Source organism: Nicotiana sylvestris, chromosome 12 (genome assembly GCF_000393655.2).
Source record: "Nicotiana sylvestris chromosome 12, ASM39365v2, whole genome shotgun sequence".
Classification (NCBI taxonomy): domain Eukaryota; kingdom Viridiplantae; phylum Streptophyta; class Magnoliopsida; order Solanales; family Solanaceae; genus Nicotiana; species Nicotiana sylvestris.
In genome coordinates this window covers 142551819-142570609 of record NC_091068.1, presented here as the reverse complement: position 1 = coordinate 142570609, position 18791 = coordinate 142551819, and the positions used below count along the sequence as shown (strand labels likewise).

Genomic DNA, 18791 nt, shown 5'->3' with positions numbered 1-18791 from the left:
GGTAATGCATATTGACGAGGTCGAGAAGGATGAAAAGCCCGGTTGGAAACACTTCTTTGATGGGGCCGCTAACATGAAAGGCGTTGGAATAGGAGATGTACTCATCTCTGAAATAGGGTACCACTACCCTGTCATAGCTTAGCTTCATTTCTATTGCACCAACAACATGGCCGAGTACGAAGCATGCATTTTGGGTTTAAGGTTAGCCGTGGACATGGGAGTCCAGGAAGTATTGGTTTTGGGAGATTCAGATCTGTTAGTGCACCAGATCCAGGGAGAATGGGAGACCCGAGATTTGAAACTCATACTGTATCGACAATGTTTGCAAGATCTTTGTCAGTAGTTCAGATCAGTAGAGTTCAAGCATATCCCTACGATCCACAATGAGATTGTCCACGCCTTGGCCACTCTGGCATCGATGTTACACCATCCAGATAAGGCTTATATTGACCCTTTGCATATTCATGTGGAAGAAGAACTCGACGATGAACCTTGGTTCCACGATATCAGGGAGTACATCAAGTCAGGGGTGTACCTGGTACAAGCCACAGGGGATCAAAAGAGAACAATTCAAAGTTTTGCAAGTGGATTTTTCTTCAGTGGAGGAGTTTTGTACAAAAGAACTCCAGATCTTGGATTGTTGAGATGCATAGATGCAAGACAAGCCACGACTATTATGACCGAAGTGCATTCCGGAGTCTGCGGGCCACATTTGAGTGGATATGTTTTGGCAAAGAAGATTCTTCGAGCAGGGTATTATTGGCTCACCATGGAGAGAGACTGCATTAGCTTTGTGCACAACTGTCATCAATGCTAGGTACACGGAGATTTGATTCATTCTCCATCATCTGAATTGCACACAATGTCTGCACCATGGCCCTTTGTTGCTTGGGGTATGGATGTTATCAAACCAATTGAGCCAGCAATATCCAATGGGCACAGGTTCATTCTGGTGGCCATTGACTACTTCACTAAGTGGGTTGAAGCTAAAACTTTCAAATTTGTGAACAAGAAGGTAGTGCTCGACTTTGTTCATTCAAATATCATTTGTTAGTTCGGAATCCCAAAGGTAATCATCACAGACAATGGTGCTAATTTTAACAGTCATTTGATAAAAGAAGTATGCCAACAGTTCAAGATTACGCATCGGAATTCCACTCCGTATCGCCCCAAGGAAAATGGAGTTGTCGAGGCAGCCAACAAGAACATAAAAAAGATATTTCGGAAAATGGTGCAAGGTTCCAGGCAATGGCATGAAAAGTTGCCCTTTGCCATGCTGGGTTATCACACTACTATTCGCACTTCAGTAGGTGCAACTCCTTATTTGTTGGTATATGGTACTGAAGCAGTGATACCCACGGAAGTTGAAATTTCATCCCTTCGGATTGTTGCAGAAGCCGAGATGATGATGGTGATGATGATGATGGGTGGGTCTAAATCCGTCTGGAGCAATTAAGTCTGATTGACAAGAAAAGATTGGTAGCACTGTATCATGGCCAGTTGTATCAAAAGAGAATGGCAAGAGCATACAACAAGAAGGTGCATCCCCGAAAATTTGAAGTGGGTCAGCAAGTATTAAAACGCATCCTTCCACATCAGGCTGAAGCAAAAGGCAAGTTCGCCCCAAATTGGTAGGGGTCGTTCCTAGTAATGAGAGTGTTGTCCAATGGTGCTTTGTATTTAACAGATATAGAAGGCAAATGTATATATATGGCTATCAATTCTGATGTAGTCAAAAGATATTATGTATGATTTCTTTGGTTTAAACTGTGTTTGTTTGTACTTGGCATGTTTTGAAGATTGGAATGACGAAAGCGTTTTATTCTGCTATCTAAACACTTTTCCCTTCGTTACCCCTTTAAGACTTATTTATTTTCTTTCATACCCCTCTTTTGGAATCAGTAGCGAAGTTCAGAAACATGGGCGCCCACCTACAGAGCAAGGGAATGCAGTTAAAGTTTTGGCAATCAGGCGCCCACCTGGAGAGCAAGGAAATGCAGTTAAAGTTTTGGCAATCAGGTGCCCACCTGGAGAGCAAGGCAATACAGTTAAAGTTTTGGCAATCAGGCACCCACCTGGAGAACAAGGAAAGCAGTTCAAATTTCAAAGGAAGACAACACAGGTTTCAAGGGAAAGTAGTTCAAGTTCAGCTATTAGGCGCCCACCTGAAGAACAAGGGGAAATCAAGTCAACTTTCAAAGGAAGACAATTCAAGTTTTGGCAATCAGGCGCCCACCTAAAGAACACGGGGATACAGTTCAAGTGTCGGCAATCAGGCACCCGCCTGGAGAATAAGGGGATTCACTTTAGAATGTAATTCAAGTCAGGGACAAAGGAAGCTCGCCTGGAGAGCACAAGTGAACGGAGCAATAGAAACTGCAAGATCAAGTTTGAAGATACGTAGATAGGATTCATGTACTTCATAGATCATAACTTAGTCTAGTTTCTTTGTCTTGGTGTAATAAGGAGTTCAACAAGCAGTAGCAGCATGCAGTAACAGTGAAATCACAGCTTCCTGGTAGTCCCAGCTACCAAAACCTCCCGAACTAAACTGACCTGATTCCTTTATAGCCAAGGATATGTAGGCAACCTCGGAAGCAAGGTGCGGTCAAATCCTTCTAAAATTCTTCCCACGGAGTATTCAAACGGGCAAAAATCGCTCGTATCCTCTCACTTTATCTTTGCACGAAAACTCTTCATGTTTCAGAGCAAAGAGGGGCAGTTGTGAGCACGTGAGTTTTGCCCTATATGAATTGCTCCTAAAAAATTCAAGAAAATAAATTTTTTCCATTATTTGCAATTTTATAGATTTTTCGTAGAATTTTTAATTGTTTGCATTTCTATGCATGTTTTAACTTTATTAAAATCGTGAAAAAATACCAAAAATACCATACATTGCACTTAGGTTTGTTGTTTACATTTTCAAGGTTAATTAGTTAATTATTTGTTTCATTAAAAAGAAAAATCACAAAATGGCCTAATTGTTGCATTTTGAGCTTTTAATTTTAGAATAGTAGTTTTTCTCTTTTTATTTAGGTTTAACTGATTTTTATATTTGTTGTAAATAGATAATTAGCTTATTTTGCAAACAAGATTAATTTAGGAATTCAATTAATTAAAAAAGGGTGGAAATGAATTTGAAAAGTTTTAATTTGGTTTTGGGATTGGGCCAAAGTTTAGAATTAGCCCAAAATTCTCGCCCAGTCCACCCTCATGCCCAATCCAAACCCTTCAGTCCTTGAGACAACTAAAATGACGTAGTACTAAGTTGAAACTACATCGTATTGAGTTAAAACCAGTCCAATAGAATCCTGACCCCTCATTTTCTCTCATCTAACGGCCACGGAAGCCTCACCTTATTTGCTTAAAAATGTCCAAAGCCTTCAGAGACAACCTAAAACCTTGTTCTTCATCTCCCTTACACCATATCCCTCACCACCATCCACCACCCACTGGAAATCACCAGCAGTGGTGGTGGATCTTCAAACTCCACCAAAAATTAACCACACAACCTCCGTTCCCCCCATTCCAAATCCACCTTTAATTTCCTCCAAAAATTACCCAATCTTTCCGAATTTCAAATCTAAGATTACAGAAAATCCAACATGTTTTGCCTCATCTGATTCCTCCCTCACCTGGCATCTTCTTGATGATTAGAGCATGTATGAATCGACTATCCCTGCTGAGAGGAGTCGATTGGATTGGTCTTAGTTGTATTCATGGTGGTCGTATTCTGGGCGAGCAACCATCGATGGTCAGAATACTTAGAGCCTCTGCTTCATCCTCTTCTTGGCGTATGATTGATGATTGTAACATGAAACACTAGCCGTTGAAGAAATTCCGTCTAGTTATCATGTTACAATTCCCATCATTAGCCAAAATCTTTGTTCGCCGACTCTTTTTAATCGAATCGTGCTTGACTTCCTCCCGGTCAGCATTTTTGGCAAACATGGATGGTACATTTCCTTTCCTCTGTCGCTGACCTTTCTTGATTTTAATTTTGCACATAAAAACTGTTTTTAGTTCGTAATGGTTCAAAAATAGCTTAATAATCAGTTTAGTTTCATTTGTTAATAAATTTTGTATTTGGGATTTTTCTTTTAAAAATCAATTTCTCTTTTTAATTCAGAGGCTGTTTGTTTAAACTTGGTTGAATTCGTTTATGGCTGCTGGTTGGGATCTCAATATGTGCCTTATAGTGCAGAAGCCCAAAGAAAAGGGGGAAAGGTTTAAGCATGCTGGGGTATAGCCTAATTGTTCTATGTGTCCCCAAACCCCTTTAACCCCTGTGTGATTACTGAATTCATTCACTTGTTGTGTGTGGTCTTATCCTGAAGTGTCTAAACTTTGTTTACCAGTCCAACTTTTTTTCAACAATCTCTGTTACTAATTACTTTCAAAACAAAACTTTTGAGTCCAGTCTTTAATAAACTTCTTTCAAACATGAGTCCTGCACTTTCACTCTACTCCTAGTTAATAAGTTCTGCCCCCTCTTGTATGTGTACCGCCTTGGGATCCTTTTGAGAACCCTTGGAACTCTGGCATACTGAGGTTGGCTTTCCACACTGCACTGATTCAATGTTTGGCTATTAAGTCTAGGTATAAGCATTATCCGGAGTCCTTGAGAGCCTTAGGGAACTTTGATGCACCTAGACTCTGATTTGTCTATGGAAACGAGGCTTGAAAGACCATTGGAGGCTTTGGGTAACTGTGTCCTGATTGCAGGCTCTCTATAGAATAGCTTCTTAATTTTCCATTTCACTTATGTAATTCATTTGTTGGTCTTAATAATCTGTAAACAGATATTTGTAGTATTTAGTGAAAGGGTGGGTAGATGTATACCTTGTGGGGTAACTTGGGTAGAAATTCTGCCTTAGGATTTATTTGTAAATCTGCATGCCTCACTCGATAGAAAACATGACTATAGGGTTTCTATTCCTGTTGAATCTGATTGCTTTTTCATAATAGAAAACATGCCTATAGGGTTTTTATTCCTGTTGAATCAGATTTCATAATAGAAATCATGGTTGTAAGGACTTCACTTTTAATGTCACTTGCATTAGATACAAACCATGTTCATAAATCCTGCATTCATGTTTTCAGGTTCCAAGTCAACATGTTTTTAATCAACTCAAATATAGATATCATGCCTATAGGACATAATTTTTATTCAGTAAGTTTTTCACATATTACTGTAAATTGCCTAAAACCAATAATACGCCTAGATATCATGTCTATAAGGATCTAATTCGCAATTCTGTCTGGTAATTCGAATTAGCCTAATAGATCAATTGTATCTCTTCTAGTTTACTTCTCAAAACTGGCTGCGTTAAGCAGCGACATTTCCTGAAACTGGTTCTTTCAACATTGCTCTAATCTCATTAGATATCCTGCCTATAGGATTAAAATGGACTATTTCAAAACTTGTCTGTTTCTGCATTAACATAAATATTAGGTCTGCATATAGGCAAGCCTTTGGGCATTTTTAAAACTTTCATGTCTCTGAGGCTGTTTCTGTCACTCAACAATATGAATTCTAATGAGCCTTTTTTAAGAGATCCTAGGCAACTAATAGGTTGTGACTTCTGTATCTGAACGTGGTTTATTCCTGCATAATTATTTAAAAATCCTGCCTTATGAATTTGATTACTAAAGACCTTACTGGTGGTTGAGTCGTGCTGCATGTATGCTCGTTTGCGAAGGAAACTTTGAGCCTTTAATTGCTCCATTTATGTGAAAGTCCTAAATGCTTCTCTTTGACTGTCGCCTTAGATTTTTGACTTTAAAACCTTAGGGGTATGTCTAGAAATGCCTATAGGTAGAGGTCCTAACTCCCTCATTGACTATTAAGAAGGGACGGGTAGCAACACACAATAGGAATTAGTGACCAACACTCGCCTTGCATGACCAATAGGAATTAGTGACCAACACTCGCCTTGCATGACCAATAAGGGGATCCTATAGGACAGACAACCTAGGACCCCTCTTTACCCCAAACCTTCTGCTTGTTTAAAGCTTTCTTTATAATTTATTCAACTTTTATTTCACTACTTGACTTGTTTAAACGTGTTGTGCTTATTTGATTCAACTATGGACTAATTTATCAATATGAGTTCGGTCGGGACCCACAGTTGTGGACCAAGAGGGGTGCCTAACACCTTCCCCTCGAGGTTATCTCGAGCCCTTACCCTAATCTCTGGTAATGCAGATCAACCCAAGAGTTAATCACTCTAGGTGCCCAAACGCACCATAATCCGTTAGGTGACGACTCTTCAAATACCCAATTCCTAAAAGGAAATGAATCATTGCACCTCATGGAATGTCGAAACCCGGACCTCTCTCTGCGAAGAGTGGAAAAAAGGGGCGCGATAATATGCTCCCACTTCCACTCAGGAATCTCAATCTTCTGAAGCAAACCACCAGGTCTCTGATGCTCGTACTTTACCTGCTGACAATTCAAACACTGAGCTACATATGCAACAATATCCTTCTTCATCCTCCTCCACCAATAATATTGTTGCAAGTCCTGATACATCTTAGCGGTGCCCGGATGATAGAGTACCGGGAACTATGGGTTTCCTCTAGAATCGCGAAGTCCATCTACATTAGGCACACAAATATGACCCTACATCCGCAAAACTCCATTATCTCCCAATGTAACCTGCTTGGCACCTTTGTGTCGCACCGTGTCTCTAAGGACAAGCAAATGAGGATCATCATATTGCCGATCTCTGATACGCTCAAATAATGAAGAACGAGTGATTGTGCAAGCTAGCACGCGACTGGGCTCAGAAACATCCAACCTCATGAACTGATTGGCTAAAGCCTGAACATCCAAAGTAAGCAGTCTCTCACCGACTGGAATATACGCAAGGCTGGCCATACTGGTTGACTTCCTACTCAAAGCATAGACCACTACATTGGACTTTCCAGAATGATACAAGTTGGTGATATCATAGTCTTTCAATATCTCCAACCACCTCATCTGTCTCAAATTTAGCTCCTTCTGCATGAACAAATAGTGCAAACTCTTATGATCCGTGAACACCTCACACGACATGCCATATAAATAATGCCTTCAAATCTTCAGCACGTGAACAATGGTTGCTAGCTCTAAATTATGAACTGGATAATTCTTCTCATGGATCTTCAACTGACGCGAAGCATATGCAATAACCTTGCCATTCTACATCAACGCCGCACCAAGTCCAATACGAGATGCATCACAATATATTGTATATGGCCCTGAACCTGTGGGCAATACCAACACTGGTGCCGTAGTCAGCGTTGTCTTGAGCTTCTGAAAGCTCGCCTCACACTCGTCCGACCACCTGAGTTGGGCACCCATTTGGGTCAACCTGGTCATCGGGGCTGCTATAGATGAAAACCCCTCCACAAACCGACGATAATAACCCGCCAAACCCAAGAAACTCTGGATTTCTATAGCTGATGTGGGTTTAGGCCAGTCCTTGACTGCCTCAGTCTTCTTAGGATCCACCTTAATACCCTCTACTGATACAACATAACCTAAGAATGCAACAGAAGTCAACCAAAACTCACATTTCGAAAGCTTAGCATACAACTGACTGTCTCTTAGAGTCTGGAGAATGACTTGAAAATACGTCTCATGCTCCTCTCGTCTGCGGGAGTATATCAAGATATAATCAATGAAAATAGTCACAAAGGAATTCAGGTATGGCATGAACACTCGGTTCATCAAATCCATAAATGTTGCTGGGGCATTTGTCAACCCAAATGACATCACTAGGAACTCATAATGCCCATATCGAGTCCGAAAAGCTGGCTTAGGGACATCAGATGCCCTAATCCTCAACTGATGATAGCCAGATCTCAAATCAATCTTCAAAAACACTTTGGCACCCTGAAGATGATCAAATAAATCATCAATCCTCAGCAATAGATACTTGTTCTTAATGGTGACTTTGTTCAACTGTCGATAATCTATACACATCCTCATCGATCCATCCTTCTTCTTAACAAATAACACCGGTGCAACCCAAGGCGAGACACTAGGTCTAATGAAGCCCTTATCAAGTAAATCCTGCAACTGCTCCTTCTATTCCTTCAACTCTGGCAGGGCCTTGTGATACGGTGGAATAGAAATGGGCTGAGTGCCCGGGGCCAAATCAATGCAAAAGTCAACATCCCTGTCGGGTGGCATTAATGTTGTATTCTGGGCCGGGCCCGGGCCTAAATGGGCCAAACGGGATGGGCTTAACGGGCCTGGGCTTAGCGGGCCAAGGCTCTGGCGGTCCGGGGCCTCACGGTCCGGGCTTCGTGGGCTCAACGGGTGGAACCAACGCGGGACGGGCCTAAGCCCATATGGTCCTGGCTAAACGGGTCGGGCTCGTGGGCTTAGCGGGCCTAACGGGCTTTTTTATTTCCGTGCTTTTTTTAAAATTTTTTTTGTTTAAGGCAATTTCTTGTAAACCATATCATGGATATATAAATAATATATATGTAATATATATGTAGAAATTTAATTATTAAAGTGCTTGACGAAAAAGTAAAATAACAAAACAATAGTAAAACTAAATTGCCATGCATAATAAATTAATAAGAAAGTACAACATGAAGCATAAATACGTCTAATAATTTTAAAATAACACAAATTGTTGAAATATCTTAAAGACGAATTTGCGGATAAATACCATCAACACAATACGTTATATGCCTCCTTAAAATGCCTGTGGTACACCCTGAACGAAAATTTAAGACTCTTCCACAGTTCTTGCATTTTAATATTTGGCCTTCTTCATTTTCTTCAAGCACTTCATAGTAGTGCGAAACAAATAAGCGCACTCTTTCCGAACGAGGCATGATGTAACTTGAAAATTAAGATTGAGACTTGAAGTCTTGAAAATTGGAGATTGAGAGATTGCGAGAAATTTAGATTGAGAAATGAGTATTGAGTATTGAAATGAAGAAAAGGAAGGGGGTATTTATAGTGTTAGAGAAGGTTAGTTTTGTAAATTAAAAAAAACGGCTATTTGTGCAATATGGCCGTTGGTGGTCATTGGGGGTGGGGCCCTCATTTTGAATTTTGAAAAATCTTGTTTTGTAGTATATATAGTATACTAGTATAGTATATAATATATATATATATATATATATATATATATATATATATATAGATTTTCTTGTAGTATATATTGTATGTTATGTATATATATTACCTTATAAATTTTCTTGTAGTATATATATATATATATATATTTCTTGTAGTATATATTGTATGTTATGTGTATATATTATAGCTTATAAATAATTGCAAGTTAAAGACAAAAATATATTGTATAAAGATATTCAAGGGCATGTCTTATAATTTTTATTACCAAAAATGGTATATCTTTCTTAGTCTTCCTCCCACCAATGGAATGAGCACAACAAGGTACTAATACCACAATTAAAAGGGAAAAAACTAAAAGAAGATATGCCAAAAAGTACAAGGTACACCATAATCTACATTGTATCTCTAACAAATTTTATAAATCCTTCAAGGTTCGGAGGAGGTTGCGTTGGTGGTGGTGGAAAAGAAGCTTGTTCATCACCACTTCCGGGCGAAGCAGCATCCTCCGCTAGTTCTGCCATCATTTCTTCACAAGCTTCATCTACCGCAGGTTGTGATTCCGCAATTCCAAAGTTTCTTCTTTCCGAGCGGATCCAATCTCTAAACAGTACAGATTTTTCCAAGCTCTTCCTCATTGACGCTCTATGATCACCTATTTGAAGTCTTGCTTGACTGAAAGCGCTCTCTGATGCAACAGTTGAAGCTTGAATAGATAAAATATCCCGATCCATCCTTGCAAGAACCGGAAAATATTTTTCCCTTGCCTTCCACCATTCCAAATGATCAAAAGTGCCGTCTGGATTCTCCTTTTCAAGTCCCTGCGACAAATAAACTTGAAGCTCATTTAGATGTGAAGTTTCATCATAATTATCACCTTGAGAACCCCTAAACTTCTTCCAAGATTTAAGTTCTTTTAAGCCCGCAGCTCTTTTAGACGATTGTGAACTAGACGAAGTAGAGGTTGGAACATTTGGCCTCGCATGCTCTAAGGCAAGTTGATAATCATTATAAATTGTTTGAGCATTAATTTTAATTGAGGCTTTTGCATCTGCAAGTGTAGCAAATTCCTCATTTGAAAGATCTAAAGCCTTATAAATATTTGAGTACCAAAAATGAGGACCTCCTAATTTCATTGTAGGATTTAACATTGCAGCAACACCATAAATAGGAGGGATAAGGAAAAAATATTTTTTAAACTTTTCTTTCATTGCATTTATAGCAAGTTGATAAATTTCTCCACCCTCCGAAAATTCAACAAACAAATCACATAGTGCTGCAATATAAACTAAACAGTTTGAAATAGTAGGATAATATTTCCCAGAAAATGCATTTGTAGCAATTTGAAAATGTTCTAAAAAATCTATAAGAATTTTAACATTCGTCCAATCTTGAGTAGTAAGCATTTCATCATCATCCTCACCACCCACCCGAGCATTAAACGTTGCATTAATTGGGTTTCTATATTCATATGCAACTACTAAACTTTCGTACATATAATTACATCTAGTCGGGCAAGCTTTAGGAACCTTTCTTTCTCTAAGGCCATATCACATTTTTTAAAATATTCTCTTAGTCTACTTCTACGGTTTGAATAAAAAAGCCAATTAAGAGTCATTCTAACCTTTTCAATTTCTAAATTTAAAATTCGCATACCATCACCGACAATTAAATGATAAATATGACAAATACATCTAACATGGAATATATTCCTAAATGCGGGATTTAGTGTTGTTGTAAGTATGCCTATAGCACCAGTGTTACTAGAAGCATTATCTATAGAAATTGCCATTATTTTATCTCTAAAGCAAAAATATCTACAAATATCTGCAACAGTGTTAGCTATAAACTTACCTGTGTGACATGAATTAATTATTCTATACGCAATAATGCGTTTTTGCATTGTCCACTCCTCATCTATCCAATGACTTGTAACAGTTAGATAATCACAATCATTACCACTTCTACCAATATCAGTAGTAATAGAAATCCGATTACTTATATGAGTAAATAAATACCGCAAATATTGTTCATATTCATGTTTATATTTATAAATATCGCTCTTAACTGTTGCGCGAGGCCAACCTTTATAAGTAGGATTAAAAACTCTTCTAATATAATGCACCCAATTAGGATTAGAGGGAAAAGAATAGGGTAAGCACATAACGGTAACCATCTTTGCTAATTCTTCACGATCTCTATTTGGATCGTAATATAAAATACCTCCGGTCACAGTGTTAATTCCTGGTTGAACTAGATTTGAACCTGTACTAGGGTTAACATCAGAATCTACATGTGTTCCCTCTAGTTGCGCTTTCATTTGTAAATATCTAGCTTTATCTCTAGGGTGTGTTTTTATGTGCCTAGTCAAACTACCCGTGCCGCTACGGTCTACAGTATATTTATGCGCCAGTAATTTCCCACATGTTTTACACTTAGCCTTATTTTGTTCTCTTACTTAAGTAAAAAAATTCCAAACTAATGATGTTTCTAGGCGTTTAGGAGGTTGTCTATTAAAACTAGGGGTTTCTACAGGTAGGTAGGGCGGTACATCAGTTGGGTTATTAAAAGGGCTAGTAGGTGTATCATCTAAATCCGGTTGGGTTTCATCTTCATCCTCATTTTCAAAGATAGTTTCATTAGGATAAAGAGCATTCATAGTTTCATCATCTAAATTTTCACCTGGTGCAACATTATGGCAAAATTGACTATCGAAAATTGAAAACAGGGGTTATCACTATCAAGAATAATAGGAGCAGCAGGACGTCTACCAGGTCTGGGTCGGGGAGCCGGGGGAAGGGTAGTAGGTTGGCCACTACTTTCACCAATTTTAGCTTTACCCTTACCACCAAAAATATTTTTCAAAGAAAATGCCATATTAATTATAATTATACTAAATAAAACTAACAAAACTATAATATTAAAACTTAAGAGTTGGAACGCGTTTACCGAATTGCCGAACAACTTCTTGAAAATTGAAAATCGTTGAAGACTTGAATACTTCAATTCACCAACTTCACAATTTTTCACGAAATTTCAACAATAAAATAAGCAATTATAGTAGAGAGATTGAGAGAGATTGATGAATTGGTGAGTAAAAATGAAAGAATGAGGGGGTATTTATAGTTGAGAATTGGAAAAAAGTGTAATTATATAAAGTTTGGGGTTAAAATAAAGTTTGGGGGCCAAATGGCTATTTTTTAAACTTTCAAACGGCCAAAATTGCAGCCCAACGGCTATAATTTTAATTTTTGACCGTTGGTATTTTTTTAATTTTTTTTTGGTAAAAAGTAGCTGTTAGGCCCCGTAAGACCGGCCCAGGCCCGCCAGCCGGTCCCGGGCTTAGCGGTCCTGGGATCGTGGGCTTTTTTACCATACCCGGCCCGCCACGGGCTTTTTGCACCATTAGGGACCGGCCCGCCAGGCCCGTTTAGCCCGTTAGGACCGCGGGCCCGGTCTGGTCCTGGTCCCAGCCCGGCCCACCGTACATCATTAGGTGGCATTCCCGGCAGGTCTGCAGGAAACACCTCTAGAAACTCCCGAACAACTGGTACAGAATCCATAAAAGGAACCTCAGCACTAGAACCACGAACATAATCCAAATAAGCCAAATACCCCTTCTCGACCATATGCCGAGCCTTCATATAAGAGATAACCCTACTGGTAATATGACCAGGAGTCTCTCTCCACTCCAATTGAGGCAACCCCGACAAGTCTAAGGTTAGGGTCTTAGCGTGATAGTCTAATATGGTATGATAAGGTGACAACCAATCCATCCCCAAAATGACATCAAAATTGACTATATCAAGAAGTAGGAAATCTACACAGGTCTTAAGACCCCCAATAATAACCACACACGAACGATAGACACGATCTACAACAATAGAATCACCCACCGGTGTAGACACATATACGGGAGCACTCAAAGAATCGCGAGGCACAACCAAATACGTAGCAAAATAAGATGACACATAGGAGTATGTAGACCCTGGATCAAATAGAACTGAAGCATCTCTACTGCAAATTGAAATCGTACCTGTGATAACGACATCGGATACCTCAGCCTCAGGCCTGACTAGGAATGCATAACATCGGGGCTGGGCCCCACCACTCTGAACTACGTCCTTGGGACGGCCTCCTACTGGCTGGTCTCCACCTCTAGCGCCCTGACCTCCACCTCTAACACCTCAACCTCCACCTCTAGCTACCTGACCCCTACCTCTAGCTGGCCGAGCGAGCAGTGGAACGCCCAGTGCCGGAACAATGGTACGAGAACCTTGATGCTGAGAATTGGTCGATACTCGAGGGCAAAATCTAGCAATGTGCCTCAGATCACCACATGTATAACCAGACCTCGGCTGTTGAGACTGTTGATCCTAAAACTAACCCTGATGACCTGAGTAACCACCCTGAAAACTGTGGAGCGGAGGTGCACTGTAGGGAAGTTGATCAGAATACTGCATATGAGAACCACAGCCACCCGGAGCATCGTGAGAAGTCTGAAGTGCTGAATGAAATGGCCTGGGAGGATGGCCTCTACCAAAAGAATCCCAGCCTCCAGACGAGGCACCACTGAACCTACCATAATGATGAGGACACTTGTCAGACCCCTGACCACTCCCTTGTGATTGAACCATCTCAACTCGCCTGGCCACATTGGCTGCATCCTGGAAAGAAATCTCACTCCCTGTCTCATTAGCCATCTGTAATCTGATAAGATGAGCTAGTCCCTTAATAAACCTCCTCACCCTCTCTCTCTCTAGGTAGGAAGTATAAGAGGAGCATGACGGTATACGGCAATAAATCTGGTCTCGTACTAAGTAACGCATAGAACCCTACTGGAGACGCTCAAACTGCCTCTGATAGTCCTCCCTCTGAGTGATAGGAAGAAACTTCTCTAGAAATAGCTGAGAGAACTGGTCCCAAGTCAAAATCGGTTACCCAGCTGGTCTGGCCAAACAATAATCCCTCCACCAAGTCTTGGCAGAACCTGACAGACAAAAGCAGCAAAGTCGACCCCATTGGTCTCCACTATCCCTATGTTCCGTAGAACCTCATGATAGCTATCCAAATAGTCATGGGGATCCTCTGAAGATGTAGCACTATAGGTAGTAGTGAAAAGCTTGGTGAATCTCCACAAAGCATCAGAAGACATAGCTACTCCATCACCGGTCTAAGCTACAACACCTGGCGGAACTACCCCAACTGGCTGAGCTGCTAGAGTCTGAAACTGAGGAGCCATCTGCTCCGGAGTGCGAATAGCGGGAGTCTGTGCTCCTCCACCCAGCATGAGAGACAGCTGGTGCTACAGGAAGTATGCCTGCCTGAGTGACACTCTCCATAAGGCCCAGTAGACGGACCAGAGAATCCTAGAGTACCAGGGTAGCGATGAACCCCTCTGGAACCTGAGCTGGCCCTGCTGGAATAGTCTGAGCTGGAACCTCATCATCAAACTCTACCCGAGGCTCCGCCGCTGGTGCTGCTGCTCTGGGCTGAGCCCTGCCCCTGCCTCAGCCTTAGCATGGCCTCGGCCTCGTCCTCTGCCCCTCATAGGAGCTGCCACTAGGGGCTCGGGCTACTAATTAGTGGATGAAGAGGCACGTGTTCTCGCCATCTGCGAAAGAACAGAGTAGAAGTTCAATTAGCATTGAGAAGTCAATTCGCACGACAGAGAAGAATAGATGTGAAGTTATCCCTAAACTCTGTAGCCTCTAGGGGATAAGCACAGACGTCTCTATACTGATCCCTCAGACTCTACCTAGCTTGTTTGTGAATTGTGAGACCTAGGAAACCTAGTGCGCTGATACCAACTTGTCACGACCTGGATTTCTCCACCTTCGGGAGTCGTGATAGCGCCTACTTGTAAAAGCTAGGCAAGCTGACAGTTACAGTTTTACCACTATTATTATTAATTTAACAGGAACAGATAATAACTAAAATAAAATAATTATGAAATGCGGAAGTGATATAGCAACTAATAGTCTAATACATAGCTATCCCTAAAGATCGGGTGTCACAATCCATGAACGACTAAGATTTTACTACAAATACAAGTATGAAAGCAGTACAACTGTTCTCGAAATAGAAGAGGCAAAAGAAACTAAAATGGGGAAAGGGGACTTCAGGCTAATGCGAACGCCAGCAGATCTACCTTGGTCTCCTTGGACAGAAGGCAACAACCCTGAATCTACTCACAGAATCTGGCACCGAAATCTGCACAAAAGTGCAGAGTGCAGTATCAATACAACCGACCCTATGTACTGGTAAGTGTCGAGCCTAACCTCGGTGAAGTAGTGACAAGGCTGGGACACGACAACCATATAAAGTTGTGCAGTTCAATCATATAGGAACAAAACAATAATAACAAGAAATAACAGATAAAGATGGGAAAGGGAACATGCTGCGGGAAATATCAAATTCTAATAGTAATTCAATAGAGAAGCAATAATGAACACCATACTTGTATCAACGGAAATAATAAAATAGTAACATGTGCACGGCATCACCCTTCATGCTTTTACTCTCGTTCTCACCATAATAAACAACAAAAATGGCACAGCATCAACCTTCATGCATTAACTCTCATAATCATGGCACGACATCACCCTTCGTCCATTAACTCTCACAATATCGGCACGGCATCACTCTTTGTGCATTAACACTCACAATATCGACACGACATCACCCTTTGTGCATTAATACTCACAATATCGTGCATGGAATCACCCTTCGTGCTTTACACTCTTCCTTACCCAAACAATAGAAACAATACATCCCGGCAAGGGAATCAATAAAGAAACAAATACATCTCGGCAAGGGAAGCAGCTACAACCAATCTCGTTCTGACAGTTAATTCACAAAATAAATCTCAACTTGAGCCAATACTCAACAATGGTCAATTACCAAGAAATCATCATAAGCCTTGTTCAATAGTGATAATCATCAATTTAAGCATGGACAATACATAATAAGAGTCACCACAATCATCTATAAGACTCACGAGCATGGTTGACACAAACGTATAGATACTTGTCACCACCTATACATCGTACTCAACACTAACATGTAGAAAATAAGACCACAACACCTATTCTCTCAAGCTAAGGTTAGGCCAAACACTTACCTCAATTCCACGGACAAAATCAAGCCTTAATTACCGCTTCACCTCTCGGTTCTACTTCCAATCCGCTTGTATCTAGTCATAATTTACTTAATAACATTAATAAATGCTAAATAAACCAATTCTAATGCATAAATATAGATTTCCTAATATTTTCCCCAAAAAGTCAAAAACTGACCCCGGGCCTGCTTAGTTAAAACTCGAAATTCGAACCAAAACCCGACTACTCATTCACCCACGAACCCAAATATGCAATTGGTTTTGAAATCCGACCTCTAATTGAGGTCCAAATTCCCAAAATTCAAAAATCCTAATTTCTACACAAGAACACCTAATTTCCTATGAAAAACCCTAGAGTTTGAAATGAAATCATATAAAAAGATGAAATAGATTGAAGAAAAAGAGTTAAGATTCATTTACCTATAATTTGGGGAAGAACTTGCTCCAGGAAAATCGTCCATTGAAGTGTAGGTTTTGAAATTTTGAAGAATTAAGTAAAAATCCCGTCCAAGTCCCAACTTAACTGCTGCAGATGTTGCATTTGTGACCTGAGCTTCGCATTTGCGAAGCTCGCAAATGCGAGAAAAGTATCGCAAATGCGAACCCCTCACATCTCTGCTGCAATCGAAAATGCGACTTTTTGGTCGCAAATGCGAAGTCCCTCCTTGCCCTATTTCCTTCGCAATTGCGAAGAAATGTTCGCAATTGCGAACATGCCCAGGCCCAGCTTCCTTCGCATTTGCGATGGAAGACTCGCAATTGCCAAGCCTGTCATGCTCGCAAATGCGAAGCCTGAGCAACTTTGCCGAAGCATACCAACAAATTTCCTAAGTGCAAAATCACTCCGTGGCCTATCCAAAACTCACCCGAGCCCTCGGGGCTCCAAACCAAACATGCACGCAAGTTTAAAAATACCATACGGACTTGCTCGTGCGATCAAATCATCAAAATAACATCAACAACTACGAATTTAACATCAAACTCAGGATTTTCCTCAAGAACACTTTAACTTAACTATTTTCACAACCGGACGTCCAAATCACGTCAAATCAACTTCGATTCTTACCAGATTTTACAAATAAGACTTAATTATTATAATGGACTTGTACCGGGCTCCGAAACCAAAATACGGGCCCGATTCCAAGGAGTTCCAACACTATTTAATTTCTAAAAACATAATTTTCTTTAAAAAAAATTTCTCGGGCTAGGGACCTCGGAATTCGATTCCGGGCATACTCCCAAGTCCCATATTTTACTACGGACCCTACAGGACTGTCAAATCACGGGTCCGGGTCCGAATATCAAAAATATTGACCGAAGTCAACTTTAATTATTTTTAAAGGAAAATTTCAATATTTTTCTTAGATGTCACATAAAAGCTTTCTGGAAATGCGCCCGAATTACGCACGCAAATTGAGGAAAAGGAAAATAAGGTTTTTAAGGCCTTGCAACCCGGATTCGAATTGTAAAACAAAAGATGACCCTTTGGATCACCACATCAAGTTAGGAAAAAAAGTGCTTTTGGGAAAAAAAGCGCTTTTGGCCTCTTGAGAAGCTTGGCCAAACAGGCTATTAAGAGAAAAAATGGTTTTTAATTGAACAACATATTTTTTTCCTAATATTGTTATCCTCAAAGATAAAAACAAAAAAATAGAAAGTCCGGGTGCAGTATAACTCATTTTAGAAGTTGAATATGATTTCTTTAGTGTTTTTTTCTTTTTTTGTTGATTGAAATGAGACTTAGAAGCATAATGCGGAAAAATAGAAAGAGCAATACCTGGATTTTGTGCGGAGAACAACTCTCCTATAAAATATTAAATATGAAATAAGATTTGGCAGGTCCAATTATAAAGGTTTGCCCCAAATGTAAAACCATTTTATTCTTCTTATTGTTTCAATCCCAATAAAGATGACAAATCTATTTCAGATTTCTCTCCTATCCAATTTAACTCTAAAAATAGCTCCAATATAAAAGACAAAACACATCTACAATTTATAATTAATTTCTTCTTTTTAAATAAATTGGGCTGCTATGTTCAAATAATGACTGCGCTTAAGCTAAAAAAAAATTGGGAATCGTGGCAAGAGTCTGTCACAACCCAAAAATTCCCGATCGTGATGACACCTAACTCAACCCGCTAGGTAAACCAACTAATAGACAATATAACTCAACAGAGTTTATAAGAAAATAAAGAATAGATAACTGAACATTTACAATTTATCCAAGACCTGATAGTACGACTCATGAGCTTCTAAGACTTGGAATTTACAAAGTTGCTATGAATAAATATACGTTCTATTTGAATGATACATAAACAGAATAGCAAAATCTAAGCTACCAAGGACAAGAGGCAGCTATATCCAGAATGCGCGAACATCTTCAGAATTAGCACCCGACATCACCAGCAGCTCAACTTCAGAAATTTGTACACATTGTACAAAATTGTAGTATCAGTACAACCGACCCCATGTACTGGTAAGTATTTTGTCTAACCTCGTCTAAGTAGTGACGATGCTTTGGTTAAAAGATTTTTATTGTTATAACATGTACATTAGATTAGCAGTAAAAGCAGTTCAAAGCAT

General features: G+C 39.9%; 1 protein-coding gene across 1 annotated transcript; it reads left to right on the top strand.

Moving 5' to 3' along the window:
- The first annotated feature begins 418 nt into the window (after positions 1 to 418).
- On the top strand, positions 419 to 817 carry LOC138883864 (uncharacterized). The gene has a single exon (XM_070164582.1). It carries the CDS (start codon positions 419 to 421, stop codon positions 815 to 817), a length of 399 nt encoding a protein of 132 aa, XP_070020683.1.
- Positions 818 to 18791: the final 17974 nt, after the last annotated feature.